Source organism: Asparagus officinalis, chromosome 7 (assembly GCF_001876935.1).
Source record: "Asparagus officinalis chromosome 7, Aspof.V1, whole genome shotgun sequence".
Classification (NCBI taxonomy): Eukaryota; Viridiplantae; Streptophyta; class Magnoliopsida; order Asparagales; family Asparagaceae; genus Asparagus; species Asparagus officinalis.
This window is the reverse complement of record NC_033800.1, coordinates 144620966-144638404: the sequence shown is the minus strand read 5'-3', so window position 1 is coordinate 144638404 and position 17439 is coordinate 144620966. Positions and strand designations below refer to the sequence as shown.

The window sequence follows — 17439 nt, the reverse complement described above, 5'->3', positions numbered from 1 at the left end:
TAGAAAAAGTTTTTCTAGTACTCACTCTTTTAAAGGAGAATGATGATATGTATAGCATCACTACAATATTTTTATTTTGTGGAAGAATTTGGGTATAAAAAAAGATAAATTATCTAATCGGTTAAAGTAGGATTATATAAGTTAAGCCTATACATGAAATTTATTTTAACCAACACATATATGTAAATATTACAATTTGTGTTGAGATCTAAGATATGTGTGAGATTCTCTTTGACTTTTATACAAATAGTATCTATTTAAATAATAATAGTATAATTAAACTATGTGATTTGGAAAAAAGATCAAATATACAGTACACATTAATTGCTTTAAAATAATCTAATCTAATCTAATAAGAAGAAAATAGATTAAAGTGATGTGAAAATTATTACAATTTCATAATCATAAATTTTAAACAATATAATCTAATCTAATAAGAAAATAATAATAAAGGCATATATCTGTTGAAAGAGATAAAAGTGCTATAAAAATTATTATAATTTATGATCTAAAAAATTAAACATACAATATAATTAATTACTTTAAAATAATCTAATTTAATCTTATAAGAAGAAAATAGATGAAAGTGCTATGAAAATTGTTGCTATTTCTTTATATGAAAAAAATTAAATATACAATATAATAAATTGCTTTAAAACAATCTAATGCAATATAATAAGAATAAAATAACAAATGTGCATACCTATAGAAGAAGATGAAAGTGTTATGAAAATTGTTGTAATTTCTTGGTTTATATATATTGGTACGTGATGTTGCATGTGAGATCATAACAATTATAAATAGAGTTCTATTTAAATAATAATAGTATAATTAACCTTTAAAACTAATTATACAGTACCGTGAACTACTTGAATTTTAATCAGTGAGAGATCGCCACGCTGTGTCCTCAGGTCGCAACAGTTTGTTTTAATTTTTCCTTTTTATGATTTTAAGAATGACTTTTGTCTTTTTAACTTGTTTGGTGAATTTTGCAAATATCATGTCTACATTATATACATTTGTAGGTCTGCGCTGATCCTGGGTCAACCTTTGGGGTAAACATTATTTGTCTCGTTAATTTATTTAATTTTTACATATACACCCTTTGTCTTGTAAACATTTATAAATTTGGCATTTAATAATTTTATTCATGTCTACATTTCAATTTAAACTATATCCTTATCTTCGTACTATGTATATCCAATAAGAATTAATCATTTTATCAACTTACTTTTACTTAATGGATTAGTATTTGAATTCTAAGGGTATTTTTTTCTACAAAAAGATTTTTCTGAACTCGTGCTTTTAAAGGGAGTATGATATGAAGTATGAATTTTAGTCTGTGAGAGATCGCCATATTGTGTCCTCAGGTCGTAACTGTTTGTTTTAATTTTTCTTTTCTTTATAATTTTGAGAATCACTTTTGTCTTTTTAATTTGTTTGATGGGTTTTGCAAATATCCCTTCTGCATTACTCCTCAGGTCACAACTGTTTATTTTAATTTTTCTTTTTTATAATTTTGAGAATCACTTTTGTCTCTTTAATTTGTTTGGTGGATTTTGTAAATGTCCCGTCCATATTACGTACATTTGTAGGTCTGTGCTGTTCCTGGGTTCGACCTTTGGGACAAATATTATTTGTCTCGTTAATTTATTTAGTTTTTGCATATACGCCCTTCATCTTGTAGATATTTTTAAATTTGGTATTTAATAATTTCATTCAGATTTACATTTTTATTTAAACTATATCACCATCTTCATATTATGTATATCAAATAAAAATTCATCAATTTATCAACTTACTCTTACTTGATGGATTAATATTTGAATTCTAATGGTGTTTTTATTTATCGAAAGACTTTTCTGCACTCTTGTTTAAAAAAAAAAATGATATGATATGATATAATTTATTTAAGATAAATAATAAATAAATAAAGAAAACACCCCCGTAATAAATAAGACGGGTTGAAGAGAAAAAGAGAGTGTAATGATACTGTCATCGGAAATCGAAACATCCGCACAAAAATACAAAACCCACCTGCTGCAAAATTCGCCAGCAAAAGATCTCACAGTCTCTGAGAGAGACCCAGACCTAACCAGCACCAAACCCTAAATATAATACTCACGAGCAGGAAAATGTCGGCGAAAACCCTTAGCCCGCAATCCCCCGCTCTCTCTCCCTCCATAATCCCCCATGGCCTCTTCCCTCTCTTTTACCCTCTCTTTCCCCAACCGAACCCTAGCTGGTCCTCGATCTCCAAAATGCGATCTTGCTCCGGGTGGGTTGAGATTTGATTTCGATTTGATCCTTTTTTTTCCCTGTTAATTGTTCTGATTTGGTATGTTTTAGGGTTTGGACATGGGGGATTGGCGATTAGGAGTGATCGGAGGAGTCTTGTGAGAGGAGCGGCGGCGGCGGGGGTTGGCGGAGTTAGGGTTCCAGTTGTGGAGAGGAAAGAGGAGAGGCCGATTGTTGTTGTTGATAATTATGATAGCTTCACTTATAATTTGTGCCAGGTTGGTTTCTTTTTTAAACCTTCTCTGTTTGACAGATGGATTTTGCTATTTATCAAAATTTTTTTGGATGTTTATATTTGTTAATTGTTGTCTATAGTTTACGAAAAGGTTGAATTATGAAGATTCTGAACTAATGTGGGACTAGGGTTGGTAAACGACCATAATCGAATCGAATTGCTAAGATGTTGATACGTGTGTTTGCTTAAAATTGTCGAATTCGAACCCGATTTTGAATTTTTACATATGGAGTTTGTCGAAATCAAACCCGAATACTCGGTATTTGTTAAATATTCATGAATATTCACCAAATATTTATCGAATATGGAAGTATATTCATTTCGCTAAAGAATTTGATTTTCAAATGCTATTTAAATTTATAAATAAAAATTATTCCTTTATAATTACGATGTATATATATTTAATTCAAAATTTTCATTAGAAAACTGATTTTAGATTCTTTACGTCAGTCAAAATTAGTATATAGAACTTAAGTAGAATATGTGAACAGATAACATCATATTTGTAATAATACATATTATAAGCGATCAAATTTTAAACGAATGTTTAATAAGCAAACGAATCAAGTATACATCTAGTTAAATTCTATTCATTAATAAATTCGAATAATAATAATTTGGTTCGTTTCTACCCATATGTGGGACATTAGGGAACTTTGTGCGTGTGCGCGCAGGGGCGTTATTTTTGGGTAGAAGTTACTCCTACATTTTTATTAGAATAATAAATTACTCCAACATGGATCCACTTTGATCTTGAGAATGATTGTCGTGGACCTTGTGGTAAGGGCTGCTAAAAATCTTGAACCATCTGCGAAGCAAGAAAAACTAAAATCCAATGGATTACAGAAACTGCAAAATCAGCCAAACAGTTGTCATATGAGTGAATGCCTTATTACAGATAAATATTGCATCTTGTTAGCATTCAATCATACTTTGTAATTTTAAAAGTAAAATATTTCTGGATATTTCATGTGCTGCAACATTATATTTGGTGTAAGCCTAACTGACTACAATTAATTTTTTATTAACTTGTAACTGCATACACTCTCAATTGGTAGAGGGCTAGAACCATGAAATTCAGGTCTCTTATGCATATTTGAGATAATGTCGCCTGAAACTTCTAATGCGACTGCAACTTCTATTTTTGTGTTTGATTTTTTTACAAGTAAAATATTAAAGCTGAAAAAATTTAGTTTTGTGAAGCTGATCTTCGCTAGTAAATAAGATCATTTCAGCTCAAGTTTTGGCAAGATTTTATTAATTAATTTAAACTGATTTTTAAAAATTTTCTCTTCTAATACAAATCAATTTAACTTTGTCACCCTGCTCCATCTCCAACAACTACACAAAAAAACCACACATGCAAATGTTGAAAACTTATATAGAATAAAAGTTGCTGTAAGGTCATGAAGGAAGAATGAAAGTGCGACATATTTCGAAGAAAAGGAAAAAGAAAACATTTTCATATGATTTGAGTGTGTTAAATGCTTCAAACATTTGGATGTGAACTAATATGACTCTCGATATTCATCTAACACTGAAGTATATGGGAGCGCTAGGGGCTAGCTTTGAGGTGTATAGGAATGATGAGATCACTGTAGAGGAAATGCGAAGGTAAGCATTCCCATTATTACTCATTTAAATACTTTTCGTGTCTTGAAATTTTGATTGGAGTTATTTAATTTATAAATCCATGTTAACTTTATTATTTAGGAAGAATCCAAGAGGGATTTTGATCTCCCCAGGTCCCGGTAAGTATTTGTTGGACTGTTAACGCATAATGTACATGCCTATGACCATTTTTTCCATGTTTTCTCACATTACAATATTCAGTTATAAATTGTCTTCTTCCACCTTTTACAGGTGCACCAAAAGATTCAGGAATATCCTTACAAACTGTGCTGGAGCTTGGGCCTTATATTCCTTTATTTGGAGTTTGTATGGGCTTGCAATGCATTGGAGAGGCATTTGGAGGTTTGAATGTCATTGATGAAGATGTGATGTGTTACTCATAATATATAGAGCTTATCAGTGCTTCTAATCTGTCTTCAGGAAAGGTAGTGCGTTCTCCTTCAGGTGTTGTGCATGGGAAAAGCTCTCCTGTTTATTATGATGAGAAACTCACTGATACTGTATTTAATGGTTTGCCGAAGTAAGATTTTTCTAGTTTTCCTATGTCTATCATCACAATCATCCTTGATGCATTTTCATGAAGCTTACATCCACATTGCATGCATGTATCATACTTGTTATAAGATGAAAATTCTTGAGAGCATTATTTTTGCAAGTTTTTTCGCGTTGCTTTTGATGACCGCATTTTGATCACTTTAATAATATCATAGTTGTTCCATGAGAGCTTGCTTGAAGTTTCTGAAAATTTATGTTGTAAATTTTAGTACGTGCTTAGATTTTTAGCATGCTAAACTTATATTTCTGCACAACCAAGCATGTGAACATGACTTTGGGTGAATGAGTTCTGAAGACCTATAAATGTCAGCCATCTTGACATGGATTGGCATCACCTATCAAAAATTGTTACTTACTACACCCTGTATGGTTTTGGAAGTTATATATTGTTATACAGTGTTGAAGTTATTATGTATTAATGGGAATTGCTTGTTTAACTTAAAGCTGAACTCTGTGATTGTCAAGTTGGGCACTTAACAAGAGAATATATTGGCTAAAAAGTTCTTGAATTATGAAATGAAGGATGGTTAATGATTTTGGCTGCACTTTGCTCTACCTTGTTTCATATCATTGTTATTTTTCAAGTACTTTCAAAAGCCAGCTTTTAGGTATTCCATCTGAATGGATGATTCATCTGGAAAATTACATAAAATCTAGATGCTGTTTGATTGATTTCTGAATGTCTTCATAAGACTTTACTCCACTTGTATATGGAAAGCACATTGTTCATGAAGTTAAAACACCATTTACTTAACATGTACTATTTAGATAAAAACTTCCTTTTGATAAGTTTCTTCTTGTTTTTTTTAAAGATGTTAACATGACATTCTTTCTCCTTGGTGATCACTAGTTTATTCATGCAATTATTAATCTTTATCATTCTTCTAGAGCAAAATATATTTCCTACAAAAGTATAGGGCACATGCATTTTCTTAAGAAGTATGTTATAACTTATATCCAAATCAGACAACAAGCTTCTGCTACTTGAAAGTATTTTGTACTAAACTGAAAGAGACTAGTAGTAGAGTGTAAATTCAACTTAGTTTCTGGTCAAAAATGCTTAGCAGCTTTGTGACGGGCCTTCAAATGGAAGCTTTCCTTAAGAATCATATAACGGTACTTGCTCTTTCATTTTGTAACATAGGCACCTAGTCACTTATCAGCCAGATGAGTTTGTAGATAGGGATCATATATTCTAGTTGATTACAGCCTCGTGCATGGATTACAACCGAGATTTTGGTTCACCTAGAAAAATAGTTAGTGGTGCATGAAGGAAACTTTCTAATTTAGACAATCTACATATTATCATTCACCTTGAATTTGTTGCTAGAAGCTTTCTTTTAGCAGGCAACATTGAGAGGTAGGATTATTTGAGATTGAAGCTTAACATGGGTGTTGGATTTACCTTTTGCTAATATAGAACATGATGTGAGTTAAATTTGGTAAATAAAGGCTCAAAAGGTGTACTGTTTCATGGGGAAGACTGCAGGAACTCTTCCTGGAGACAATTTTCATTCATTACATCCTCTGATACCAGACTCTGATACCAGAAGCAATAGCACATCAGAAAGTGGTCAGATAAATGGTAGTTTACAGTCTTAAAGATGTCAAAGAACTTGATGAGTAACTAATTGATGTGTTCATGGGAGATGCATATATTTGGATGATACAAATGCTACAGTGTGCATGTGCATAGAAGAAGCTGTATAAATCCTCTTATATCTGTCATTAAAAGTTTAAAAATTTGTTCTACAATAGTAGGATGACCATCAAATGCATAAAATGAACAACATGTGTTTCATTTTGAGAACACTTGCTCCTAGTTTATTTGGTAGTTCTTCAGTGAATTCGTTGCAACCGAAGTAAGCAAAAGGTTGCACTTGAAACATGGGTTACAACCATCGATTGCTGGGTGACACATTAAGGAAAGAGTCAACTTCTTGTTCTTATTGAAAGCTAATTCGCAATTGAAGGCAACGTGAGGTGCAATATTGTTCTTATGTTGTTTAGTGTCTGCAATTTATTCTCTTGGGTACCGTTTGGCAAAGGGTTAAGTGAGGGGTTAAGGAGACTTAACCCCTTCTTAACCAGCCAAACAAAAAAAATCTATACAATAGTTAAAGTGAGTTAGCCCTCTATAATTTGCTAACATAAAAAATATATAAGGGTTAAGCTAACCCTTCTAGAGGGATTAAAATGAGTTAACCCCTCAACATAAGGGGTTTACTAATACAGTAATACTCATATTTAGAAGGATTAAGAGTTAACCGTTCTAATTATAAAAAAATAGTGAAAATCATTGTTATTCCCAAACACTACAAATAATCATAAGGGTTAAAATAAAACTTTTATAACGGGTTAATAATTTAGTTCTTCAAATTATTGAATGGGCTAACTATGTTAATCATTCTCCTTAATCCCTCTTCGTTAACCCTTTGCCAAATGGGGCCTTGGAGAATATTGGCAATTGTGTGCAGATCTAAAGTTGTAGCTTGTGGGTATATACTCGTACCCAAACAAATTGATCATGATATTTTATTCAAGTAAATGTGGTTTATGTCTACCCAACTTAATCTACCTGTGAAGTATATTCATGACAAGAAAATAATCTTATGAATGCACATGTTTCATGAAAGAAAATTGATCAAGATATATGCCACAGACTATAACCTAGTTCCCATTTCAGTACAGAAGATAGAATTTGCTAGTGCCGGGCGTAGTTGCGCTATTCCCTAGACCTCCTCCGAACTGCCGTTCAGTTCCTACGAACTGCTTCGTGGTACATTTGCGAACCGATTTCCTCCGATACAGGAATTGCATCCCCAAAATTGGCGTTCAAGTATGCGGGGGTGCGAAGTCCCTTTAAGTGCACATGCGCAAGACACAATGCAATTTGGAAAAACACAATCTTAAATTCTGAGCTGTCCATTTGATCCTTTCCCCCCTTCTATATTTGGAGTACTCTTCATGGTTTAAAGCTCAACATAATGATTTAGGTTGAACATTTAGTTCCTGGTTTGCTTCTTTCTTAGACAACTGTCATTGTCAATTAGTTTTATGTTCTTTGTTCTCTTGTAGTCCTTTCACTGCTGCTAGATACCATAGTCTGGTGGTTGAAAAAGATAGCTTTCCTGGAGACATGCTCGAGATCACAGCATGGACAGAAGATGGACTAATTATGGGTGCTCGACACAAGAAATACAAACATATCCAGGTTCACTAGCCTTCCCTCAGTCTTGCTTGTTGGATTTTCTTTTTTTTAATGGAAAATTAATAATTAATTAGCTTGTGATCCGGGTCTTTTTGCTGACAATGTTTTTTTAAGATAGCATATGGACAATGCTTAACTCAGTCAGATGGCGGGTAAAACCGTCAATTTTTACCTGCTTTTGTATACCAAGTATATTGGACCTTAGGAGCTTTTAAGAGTCCAGTCATGTCACTGAAAATGAAGCACAGTCTGTAAGTTATTCTGATATTTAGGGTGGATGAGTAAGAACTTCTTCTGATTAAGCCATAAATGTATGATATTTCCAGAGGTTGGAAGTTATTTCTTCTTCCAGGGATACATGCATCTTACTGGCGACTGATGCAGTTGAGTCTTATTCACATCCAAAAAAAGTTCTATAGGGCTATGTTCTGCTCTGCCAGATGATGGATATGATTGACAGTTGTTGCTTCTTGTTAACTGTTTATGTATGCTACGGATAACACGAACTTAGGCGTTTTCGGAGTCCAGTCATGTAACTGAGAATTGAAAAGCAGTTCTTAATTGGTGGAATTATTCCTCCATTCATCCAGAGATTCATGCATCTTAGTGCGACTGCTGCAGTCAACTAGTAACCAGCATATAGGTTTATATTACCTCCTCAAGGAACAAACAACTATCATATTGTTTTTTAAGCAAGTAAATTAGTTGAATGAATCCAACTGCTTCAATGGTGGTGAATAGTTTTCTTTAAGTTGGGCAGAAGTTAAAAAGAAGTTGCGCATGGAAAGAAAATCGACCGTAATTATCCACCGCTCTTTTTCAAGATGAAGCTATGAATCCAAGATTCTCCAAGTTAGGAGTCAAAAGACTCACAGCAGTGTTAGTCACTAGAGTATTGCAACTATAATGCTTACTTCTGAACCTTAACTTGTACAGCAAAGATTTAACCATCAATATGACCCAAAAAAGGTCCCAGTTCTCTTTTCTTAAGTGTCTTAATTTTCGAATGTAATGTATTGATCTGCTAAAAAATTTGTCAATAGTTAATGCGTGAACAGCTTAACCAGTTCTCTTATTGGTTGACAAAATATTATAAACTTAGTTCTTTATCTTCAGACCGCATACTTTTATATAAAAAGCGGCAATTCTTACTGGAATGGTGATGTCATCATGATCTGTGCAGTATCTCTCTGCAGTTGCAAGTGTGCATAAAGTGTCCAAAGTTCTAGAGCACCTGCTGTTGACCTTAGGCATTCACATCAGTTAGCTGGAATAAGTACAATTGAATAAAATCTTCAACTTCAATTGTCTGGTAGGATCATTTATCTCTTTTGGCCACGAAGTTTAAAATGATGCAGCCGAGGAGCAATTGTCCCATGTCCCCTATACTTGAAGATTTTAGATGAGGTAGGATAGAACTTACTATAGGTACCTCCCTGCCTCCAAAGAATCCCAACTCTCCCTTACTTTTATTTGTGTAGTTTTCAAAAAAGGAGTAAGAGACAACTTCATGTTTAAATTTCAAGTGTCCTGAGATCATAAAACTTCTTTATAGTTGAATTTTGTCTTCCTTCTTGCCAAATGAAAATTCTGGCTCTTCTAGTTTTGATAATGATGATGACATCATGACAATTCCAAGATCTGAAAGGCATAACTGCAAAAAACAAAATGAGCGATACTAAACTATGTTTGAGTCCCTCCATAATTCATAAATGAGTTACAGCTTGGATATCTCATTATATTCTTTACCGCTGAGATTATACTATAAAAAGGGCATTCCTCATTCATGCACCATTCCAAGTGACAACATTTATTATATATACTATCTGTCATTGTTCCTGTGTGCCGCCATTAGTATACTTTCTTAAACACTTTCTGTGAACCAGCTGTTCTTTCCTATTCTCCTGACTCTGGTTCTTCAATCATTTATTGCCACATACCATAAGGAACCAGATAACTACTTATCTCTGTACATCTAGGGACCTCAGTTTTTGCAACATTAAAAAAAAATAATATCTAGTGGAACGTTTGAAAATATTACCAATTACGAGATCCTATCTTGTGAAATATTACCCAAATTTGGAAGAGGTGACCTTTATGCCTGACTCCTAATAATATGAGGGAGACTGTAGACTTGTGTCCCATTGTTTGAAAATATGAACACTTTACCGAGTGAGGTTGAGCAGCCCATGTCCTGGTTAATTAATTTGTCGTCAACCTTCTATGAACTGGTTGGATTTTGTAGGTAGGGGTAGGGCAACTGTTAGCAAGACTGCCTAATGCCTGGCCGTAAGCCTCTAGTTGGTTCTTTCTTCTTATATTAAGTAGATATGCAAATTCTGCATGTAACCTAATTAGTTTTTTGTATCGTTAGACATGTTAGCTTTGAAACATCTTGATCTAGCTGTTGTCCACCTGACCGGCTAACCCTATTGTTCCTCAGATATTTGACTATCTTGCATCTACAAGTACCGGACACCAGTTTTAGTGTCTAGATTTATAGTGATGTACAATATCCAAAATGATCTGTGGAGAGTAAATTTCATTCTGAAAAACATAACTCGACTCACCATGGGAATGACTGTTTCTTAAACATAACTAATCTACAGCATTTTTTCTGATTGGTCTTTTATATCCACAACATTTAGCTTTGGTACAAACTGAAATGTACATTTCTGTAACAGTGTAACCTAATTGGTCTTTTATATCATTAAAAGATTTTAACTCTGAAAACACCCTGTTATCCTCCTAACCACACATGCACATGGTTTGCGGTCATCTGACTATCTTGCGTGTACAAATATCAGACATGCATTGGTAGTTTTTCGGATTTATAGTAAGCACGCAATATCCAAAATGATCTGTAGAGCTGAAAAATATAATTTGGCTCACCGTTGGAATGACTGATTATTATACATCTATATTTGCTTTTGTATGCAACTTCTTGCAGTTAACTCGGTTCCCCTGGAAAGTTGACATAGTGTTTGGTTTTTTGCAGGGAGTTCAGTTTCACCCGGAAAGCGTCATAACAAGCGAAGGTCTAATGATGGTGCACAACTTCATCAAACAAATTGAAAGCTTGGAAGCATCAAAGTCTTGTCATTGATTTATATATCTTAATATCCCGCATTTGGAACAATAATAGCAGATAAAAAAGCTCTCGTCTGAAATCATTATTGTTTGTTGAAAACAAGGAATTAACGGTCTTTCCTGTTCTATCAAGAAAATTTATTGTTCTCCTCTTCTATTTATCCCTTCTCATCAGCAACCTATGAATCATTTACTTTCAGCATGGTCCCATGTCAGAACTATGTAGCCCCTCTCGTATGGCTGTACGGATATCTCAACCATGTATATAAATAACCGCGGATGATTTATGCAACCAAGATCCGATGCATTTATGAACCGAAGGTCAGTTGCATTTACGCGACCATGGATGGATTCATTGTATGCTTATGTTCTTATTTCTCAACCTGAATGCATAATTCATAATCTTTAAAGTACCTGAACTCTGCATCATCAAGATATGCCAAGTATTATATTCAGTCTGACATTCTTTCACCTGTACAAAGTACTGGAAAAATTTTCTGAAGGGGCTCTCTACATCCATGATGAAGAGTTTGCCCCTCGGATTCATCCCATAATTATCTCCTGCAAGCTCCATTCATTCCGTGGCCCCACCCATCCATGCTCATGATCTTTGTCTCTCATCATCACACCCACTCAAATACCCCCCACATACTTTCCTACTCTGTAAAGAAGAAATTGACCCATAACCAACCCCCCCACCACATTGAGCAAAAGTTGTATAAAATTTAATGCAAAAGTCCCCAGATGACACCAAGCGTATACAAACAAAACGCCGAGGTCCCCATTATTTTTATTTATATACTCATTCACCCCCTCTGAATATTTATTCAGGTGCAGGCATTAATGACGTCAGAGGCGTGGGGAACAAGTACAAGAAGCGGAGGAGGAAATCTATCATGACCAGGACCAGCACAAAGAAAAAGCTTCGGACAAACTAAGGTACGGACATCATATATCCACAACACCTATAGATTATATATAAATAAATGCATGCACCCACCAATTGACCACCCTCCCAATATTTTTTCCATCTATACAACACAAGAACGCATGGGTGGTGGTACAAAATCATGAACCTGTACTGAAAACTTTCAGACCGCCGTAAACCTCGCGGAACGCTGCCCGCCGGCGTCCGGGCTGGATGATGCGTGTGCCACGGCCGGCGGCGGTCCGCGAACTAACGCGTCCGCTCGACCGGTAGACCTGCGAGTCTCGCGAGCACTCGACGTTCGCACTCGGGCACGGGCACCGGGTATCGCTCGCGGTCGTAGCAGTAGGAATAGGTTACGTACTTCTTTCTGAACCCCTGCATCGCCAACCGTTCGTCGTCGTCGGAGATTTTGATGGAGCTGTACCGGCCGGATTCTCGGTGGTTGCAGGTGGAGAGGTGGTCCGTGGGATCCACAGCGCAGCCGTGGAGGACGAGATCGGAAAATTCGGCGGTGAAAGGGGCATATTTGTAATTGGCCTTGTAACGGCCGCCCAATGTGGCCCAATGTGACCCATCCCATATAGTTGCATACAGAGACATGGGCTTTGAAGGGAAGTCCCCACCAATGGATGGAGTCCTCACCATTTCTCTGATGGGAATGTTGTCTATGTAGAATCTGGACCAGGACGAAGAATACTTAAGGAAGCATATATAATATAAGATATTGATCAATTATTGCAATAAATACTAACTAGGCAAAACAATAAAAAAAAAAAGATTACATGAACAACAATAAGGCCCCCGTTCCAAAATTTTGTGGTTGGTTACGTGAATCATATTCCTCAGTTTAATTGTGTTAAGAAGCATCTACTCAATTAACTATTATCATATACTTTTTAGGATTATTTGCAAATGGACCCCCTAAAGAATCGATGTTTTGAACTTATTATCCCTCGATATTGGAAGATTTTTTGACTCTTTTACCCTTAGAGACTGAGAAAATTGTTTTTTTTAGCAAATAGATCCCCATGAGGGTAAAAAAAAAGTCACAAAGATTTCACTTGCGGGTTCTATCTGCCAAAATAAATCTATAAAGGTAGTATGTTCAAACAAATATATGTAAGGGGTCTATCTGCGATTGACCCTACCCTTTGAATTATTCAAAGCAAGTTCTCTTCAGGTTACCTCTTATCTTCTTTAACCCATTAACTATAATGTTATCATGTCTCCTAACTAAAGCATTTAGTGACTAAAAGGAAAACTTTTTAGGACGCATAAGCTGTTCTTTCTATTAATGGAAAATGTTTGGGTACAAACATATCTAGAATTTGATCTATTTCTAGCATAAGCACAACAGGAGCATTTCCCTCACTAAGATCTGCCTTCTAGTTGTTTACAATATTAAAAAGCATGATCTAGAAATCAGGCAATAGTTTCTAAGTTGAGACATAAACAACTGTTGAGCAGTACTAGGCAATGAGAAATTCATAGTGAAAAGAAAACTCACAACTAGCAAAAAGTGAGCAATTGCTAGAAATAGATAAAAGGACAGAGCAATACAAATTAGTCAATCTATGTAAAATTCTCCCCTCCTAAATAATTTTCATGCATCCGACAGTAAAAATAATAGTCCACAAGTAAGAACTATGTTATGTCTAACTCTTCCATTAAATTTCAAGTTAATATTATACAAAAATCAAACAAAAAATTATATTTACGATGAAAGACGATCGAAGAAATCGACACGAGACAACTCAGTAAAAGCTCCCTTCCAAAATATTGAACTCTCACATCAACTAACCGAAAAAAGTAAATTTCCCATAAATTAGGCATGAAGTTAACAAAAGAAGTAAATAAATTAACATGAAATGTAACAAATATGACAGAACATAGAACATGATATGACATGAAAACAACAACCATGAATGCAACATCTAAGTCTATAGTTCTTGTATTCAATGAATCTATAGTAACTTACATGATCCTATCTTGGCTCCACAAGATAGAATATCGATGAAAATCCTCAGTTGGATCGAACCAGAGACTGTATCTTTCTTCTCTTCCAACCGCTGTGCTTCCATTTCCATAGATGTTGGTTTGAACTCTCCATTCTCTCCCTCTTATATTTCCCAAGAACTCGAAATCTAATTCATCATGGGTTTTCTCGAACACATCCCCGTTTGACATCTGCATCATTATCAGAAGTAATTTTAAGAATTAGCAAAACATAGCTCAGTAGGCTACGAAGTTCGTTTTCAAATTCAACAGGTTCATTTAGGAAATTTAGCCCATAACACAAATTATAATCAGAAAACAAGCCTGATTGATTTGTTCCATGAAGTCTTGCTTATGGAAGTTTGGAGAAAAAAGAAGGCAACAAATCTACAAGAAGTCCTAAAATGCGTCATGCACATTGTTGCATGTTATATTTTCGAGGAAGAAGAAAGAAGAAACTAAGTTCTGAGAATCAAGAAGATGGCTTGGACTCTGAAACGAACTTATTAATCAAACAAGCAAAACTCATCGTTGCTCCCTCTTAATTAGCATCGATTGTAGAACTTAATCCAAAAAAAATCTAATAGAAATTCTCAGCATAAATAAGAAATGTTATCGGAAGTTATCTAGGCGTGGAAAAGAGAATAAAAGAAGATAAATGAATTATGTGGTGGAAATTGTCGAAATCATTGGCAAAGGGAATCGACCGAGTTTAGCTAATTGTAAGATATAATTTTGCAATAGATAGAAGAGATGAAGGGGAGAAAACAGGAACTCTCTGTGCACCAGGGTCTAAGAAAGACAAACTGGATGGTAACACAAAGCAACAAGAAATCATGGAAACTCGGGGATTAGCATCGAAAATGGCTCATTCTTGGCAAATGCAGGGACCGAAGAAAAGAATCAGTGGTATTGGAAATGATACTGTTGTGTAATTACATGATAACAGATTCTCTAATTGAATAAATTCAGTGCTGCGGCACGTTGATTATTGAATATTATTCATGCTCAGAGAAAAAGGGAGTGCAGTAAAAATTTATTAACTTGATCACACAGAGATTCTAGACAACCGAAAACAGTAATTCTAACAAAATACCATCTTTCTATTTACAAGAGAAATCAAATAACCAGAGCTAAGAGCATTCCCATATTGTCCATAATAAAACACAAAGTACTCTTCTGCTCCTATCTTTTGACGAAATAAAGAGCATAACAATCTCAGCGTTCGATTCAAATAACCCAAAAAACTAAGAAAAAAATTTAAGCTTTTGCAAATAAGAGAAAATAATCCAATAAGGAAACTCACATAGAATGCAACAACAACTCCAGCAGCATAATCAGAGGGCAATTTAATGGAAGCACTGAAGAACCCATGAAGGTATTGATCTTGTGAAGCAAATCCAGCACCTGGGTATTTTGAAGAAAAAAAAATCCCAACAAGCCCATCAAAAATATGAAATTTAATCAAAAAACAGGGGGTCATTAAGAGAACAGAGAACAAAACCTGATCTCTCATCAAGAGAAATATGAACAGTCTTCCCATCCCTAAGAAGCATTAGATTATCATCACCAAAGAGCTGAGTGTAGCCTTCATCAAAGGGAAGATAAGTGTAGTTCTCAAATAAAATACTATTGCATGAGGCAGTAGAGAAGAGGAGATATAGAGAAAGAGCTGAGATGAACAAAGCCATCATCTCTGTTTTCTTTGGTTTGCTTGAAGATTTTGGTGATACTGGGTTTTCTTTTGTTTTGGCTCTCTCTATCTCTGTGTTCTTATATGGAGAACAGAGCTACCTCTTCCTCTGTGTTTCTTGGGAGAGGAGGAAACCAAAGGTATGGGGGGTTTTGAGATGAGATGAGAGAGAGAGAGAGAGAGAGAGAGAGAGAGAGAGCTATGGGCTGGCATTTAGAGAGAGAGAGAGAGAGAGAGTTCATATTGAGGCTAGAGTATTTTATGGGATTTTCTTGGATCCTTTTCCACTAAACTATTGAGAGAGAAAATATAATGGGATTTTGGAGGTGCAAGAGTCAATAATCATATGATAAAATAATGGGATATGATTAGAGTAATTTGGACTAGTTTTGAGGTTATGTGATTTTCTAATGGAGAGACTACAAGCACTAGACTTGGATTACATCGAAACAAGGGGAGTAATTACAAAGTAATTGTATAAACTATGAAAGGGGATTTGATTACTAAATGAGGAGATACAAAGGGTGCTAAACAGAAAATGGAGTTGAAAATATGAAAGTTGTAGTGTTCACCTTTAAGATAGAAGAAAGAGTTGAAAATTACTTTTATTTATTTTTTTCCGGGTCTTTATTTAACGATTAAAAGTATATTTTTCTATTTTTATGTTTAATGCCAAAGGCGCCAATTGAAGAATGCAAAGTTTGCGTTGGAAAGAGGCAGTATTTAAAATGAGAATCCAATTAAATGCCATCTTGACTTCTGTTTAATATTTTCTAGTTGTTCTCGGCTATCCTTGCCATCTTTCACCTGTCAATGTGATTCCTGTTGGTCTCATATTTTGGGTCCCTGTAGTAAAACTCTTCACTAGAAAAAATTCCGTAAGAACTTAAAATATGGGACCAATAGGGAGACATGTGAGGTGTCTCCCTTCTATTGCATAATGAGCTGGTCATCAATAATGATGATCAGCTCATTATGCAATAGGATGGCGACACCTCACTTGTCCCCTGTTGGTCTTATATTTTGGGTCCCTATAGCAAAGCTCTTTTCACTAGTCTTATTTAGTTGATTGCTTGGATTAGTGTTGCCATAAGCTTTGAAAAAAATTCAACTCAAGTGCTTGATTAATTAATTAAATGTAGTTAACATATTTCAAAAAACTGCTAAAATCATATCAAATCTTGTGGCATTGGAAGCTTGATTGAATATCATTATTTCTATTAATTGTCAAAATCATATCAAATCTTTGATTATAGGCGCACATTAAATCAATTGCAATAATATTCTTTGTATGTGGAAGAATCCATGTTCTGTTTTTATTCCAATGTTTAAAAGACTTTATTCACATGTCCCCTTTTTCCTCGCAATCAACTTACTAGTTTGACTTCATTCTTTGGTTAAGGAGAAGAATCATCCTCTAAAGACAGTTCTTTTGATGACTTCATCACTTGGAAAAACACTATGTAGGAATAATGCTTTACCAAAGTCCTCATCGTCAACAGCCCACTAAAGAGAGGTAATTAATGCTTCTTATTGAGTTCTCCATTTTCCCATGCAACTCTCCTCTCACGTTCTCCTCTCTCTCTCTCCTCCATTTCCCAAAAGCTTGAACCAGCCCCCTCTCTCTTGGTAGGTGTTATTTTCTTGGTAGGTGTTATATTTTCTTGGTAGGTTATATTCTAAGTTTGATTTGATTCTTGGTAGGTGTTATTTTCTTTTGATCTGATCATGGTTTTGTTCTCGTCATGTATTGGGGATGATAGAAAGAGGGGATCCATGGCCAAGAGTTCCTTCAAGCT

The 17439-nt window shown here is 34.9% G+C and overlaps 2 protein-coding genes across 2 annotated transcripts; one reads left to right on the top strand and one right to left on the bottom strand.

Annotated features, from left to right (window-relative positions):
* LOC109848196 (anthranilate synthase beta subunit 1, chloroplastic-like) lies at positions 2066–11332 on the top strand. Its single transcript, XM_020417581.1, has 8 exons — positions 2066–2278; positions 2350–2516; positions 4077–4147; positions 4247–4284; positions 4397–4507; positions 4586–4685; positions 7799–7934; positions 10930–11332. The coding sequence occupies exons 1-8, from the start codon at positions 2194–2196 to the stop codon at positions 11035–11037; spliced, it is 816 nt and encodes a 271-aa protein (XP_020273170.1). The 5' UTR covers positions 2066–2193; the 3' UTR covers positions 11038–11332.
* On the bottom strand, positions 12199–15864 carry LOC109847904 (probable xyloglucan endotransglucosylase/hydrolase protein 28). Its single transcript, XM_020417137.1, has 4 exons — positions 15452–15864; positions 15254–15354; positions 13931–14139; positions 12199–12628 (listed from the first exon to the last, which is right to left on the bottom strand). Exons 1-4 carry the CDS (start codon positions 15639–15641, stop codon positions 12199–12201), a joined length of 930 nt encoding a protein of 309 aa, XP_020272726.1. The 5' UTR covers positions 15642–15864.

Coding starts and splice junctions, on each gene's coding strand:
- LOC109848196 (XM_020417581.1), top strand. CDS start 2,194: ATGGCCTCTTCCCTCTCTTTTACCCTCTCTTTCCCCAACCGAACCCTA. Junction 4,686..7,798: donor GTATTTAATGGTTTGCCGAA/GTAAGATTTTTC, acceptor GTTCTCTTGTAG/TCCTTTCACTGCTGCTAGAT. Junction 7,935..10,929: donor AGAAATACAAACATATCCAG/GTTCACTAGCCT, acceptor GGTTTTTTGCAG/GGAGTTCAGTTTCACCCGGA.
- LOC109847904 (XM_020417137.1), bottom strand. CDS start 15,641: ATGATGGCTTTGTTCATCTCAGCTCTTTCTCTATATCTCCTCTTCTCT. Junction 15,355..15,451: donor TTCTCTTGATGAGAGATCAG/GTTTTGTTCTCT, acceptor CAAAATACCCAG/GTGCTGGATTTGCTTCACAA. Junction 14,140..15,253: donor GAGTTGTTGTTGCATTCTAT/GTGAGTTTCCTT, acceptor ATAATGATGCAG/ATGTCAAACGGGGATGTGTT.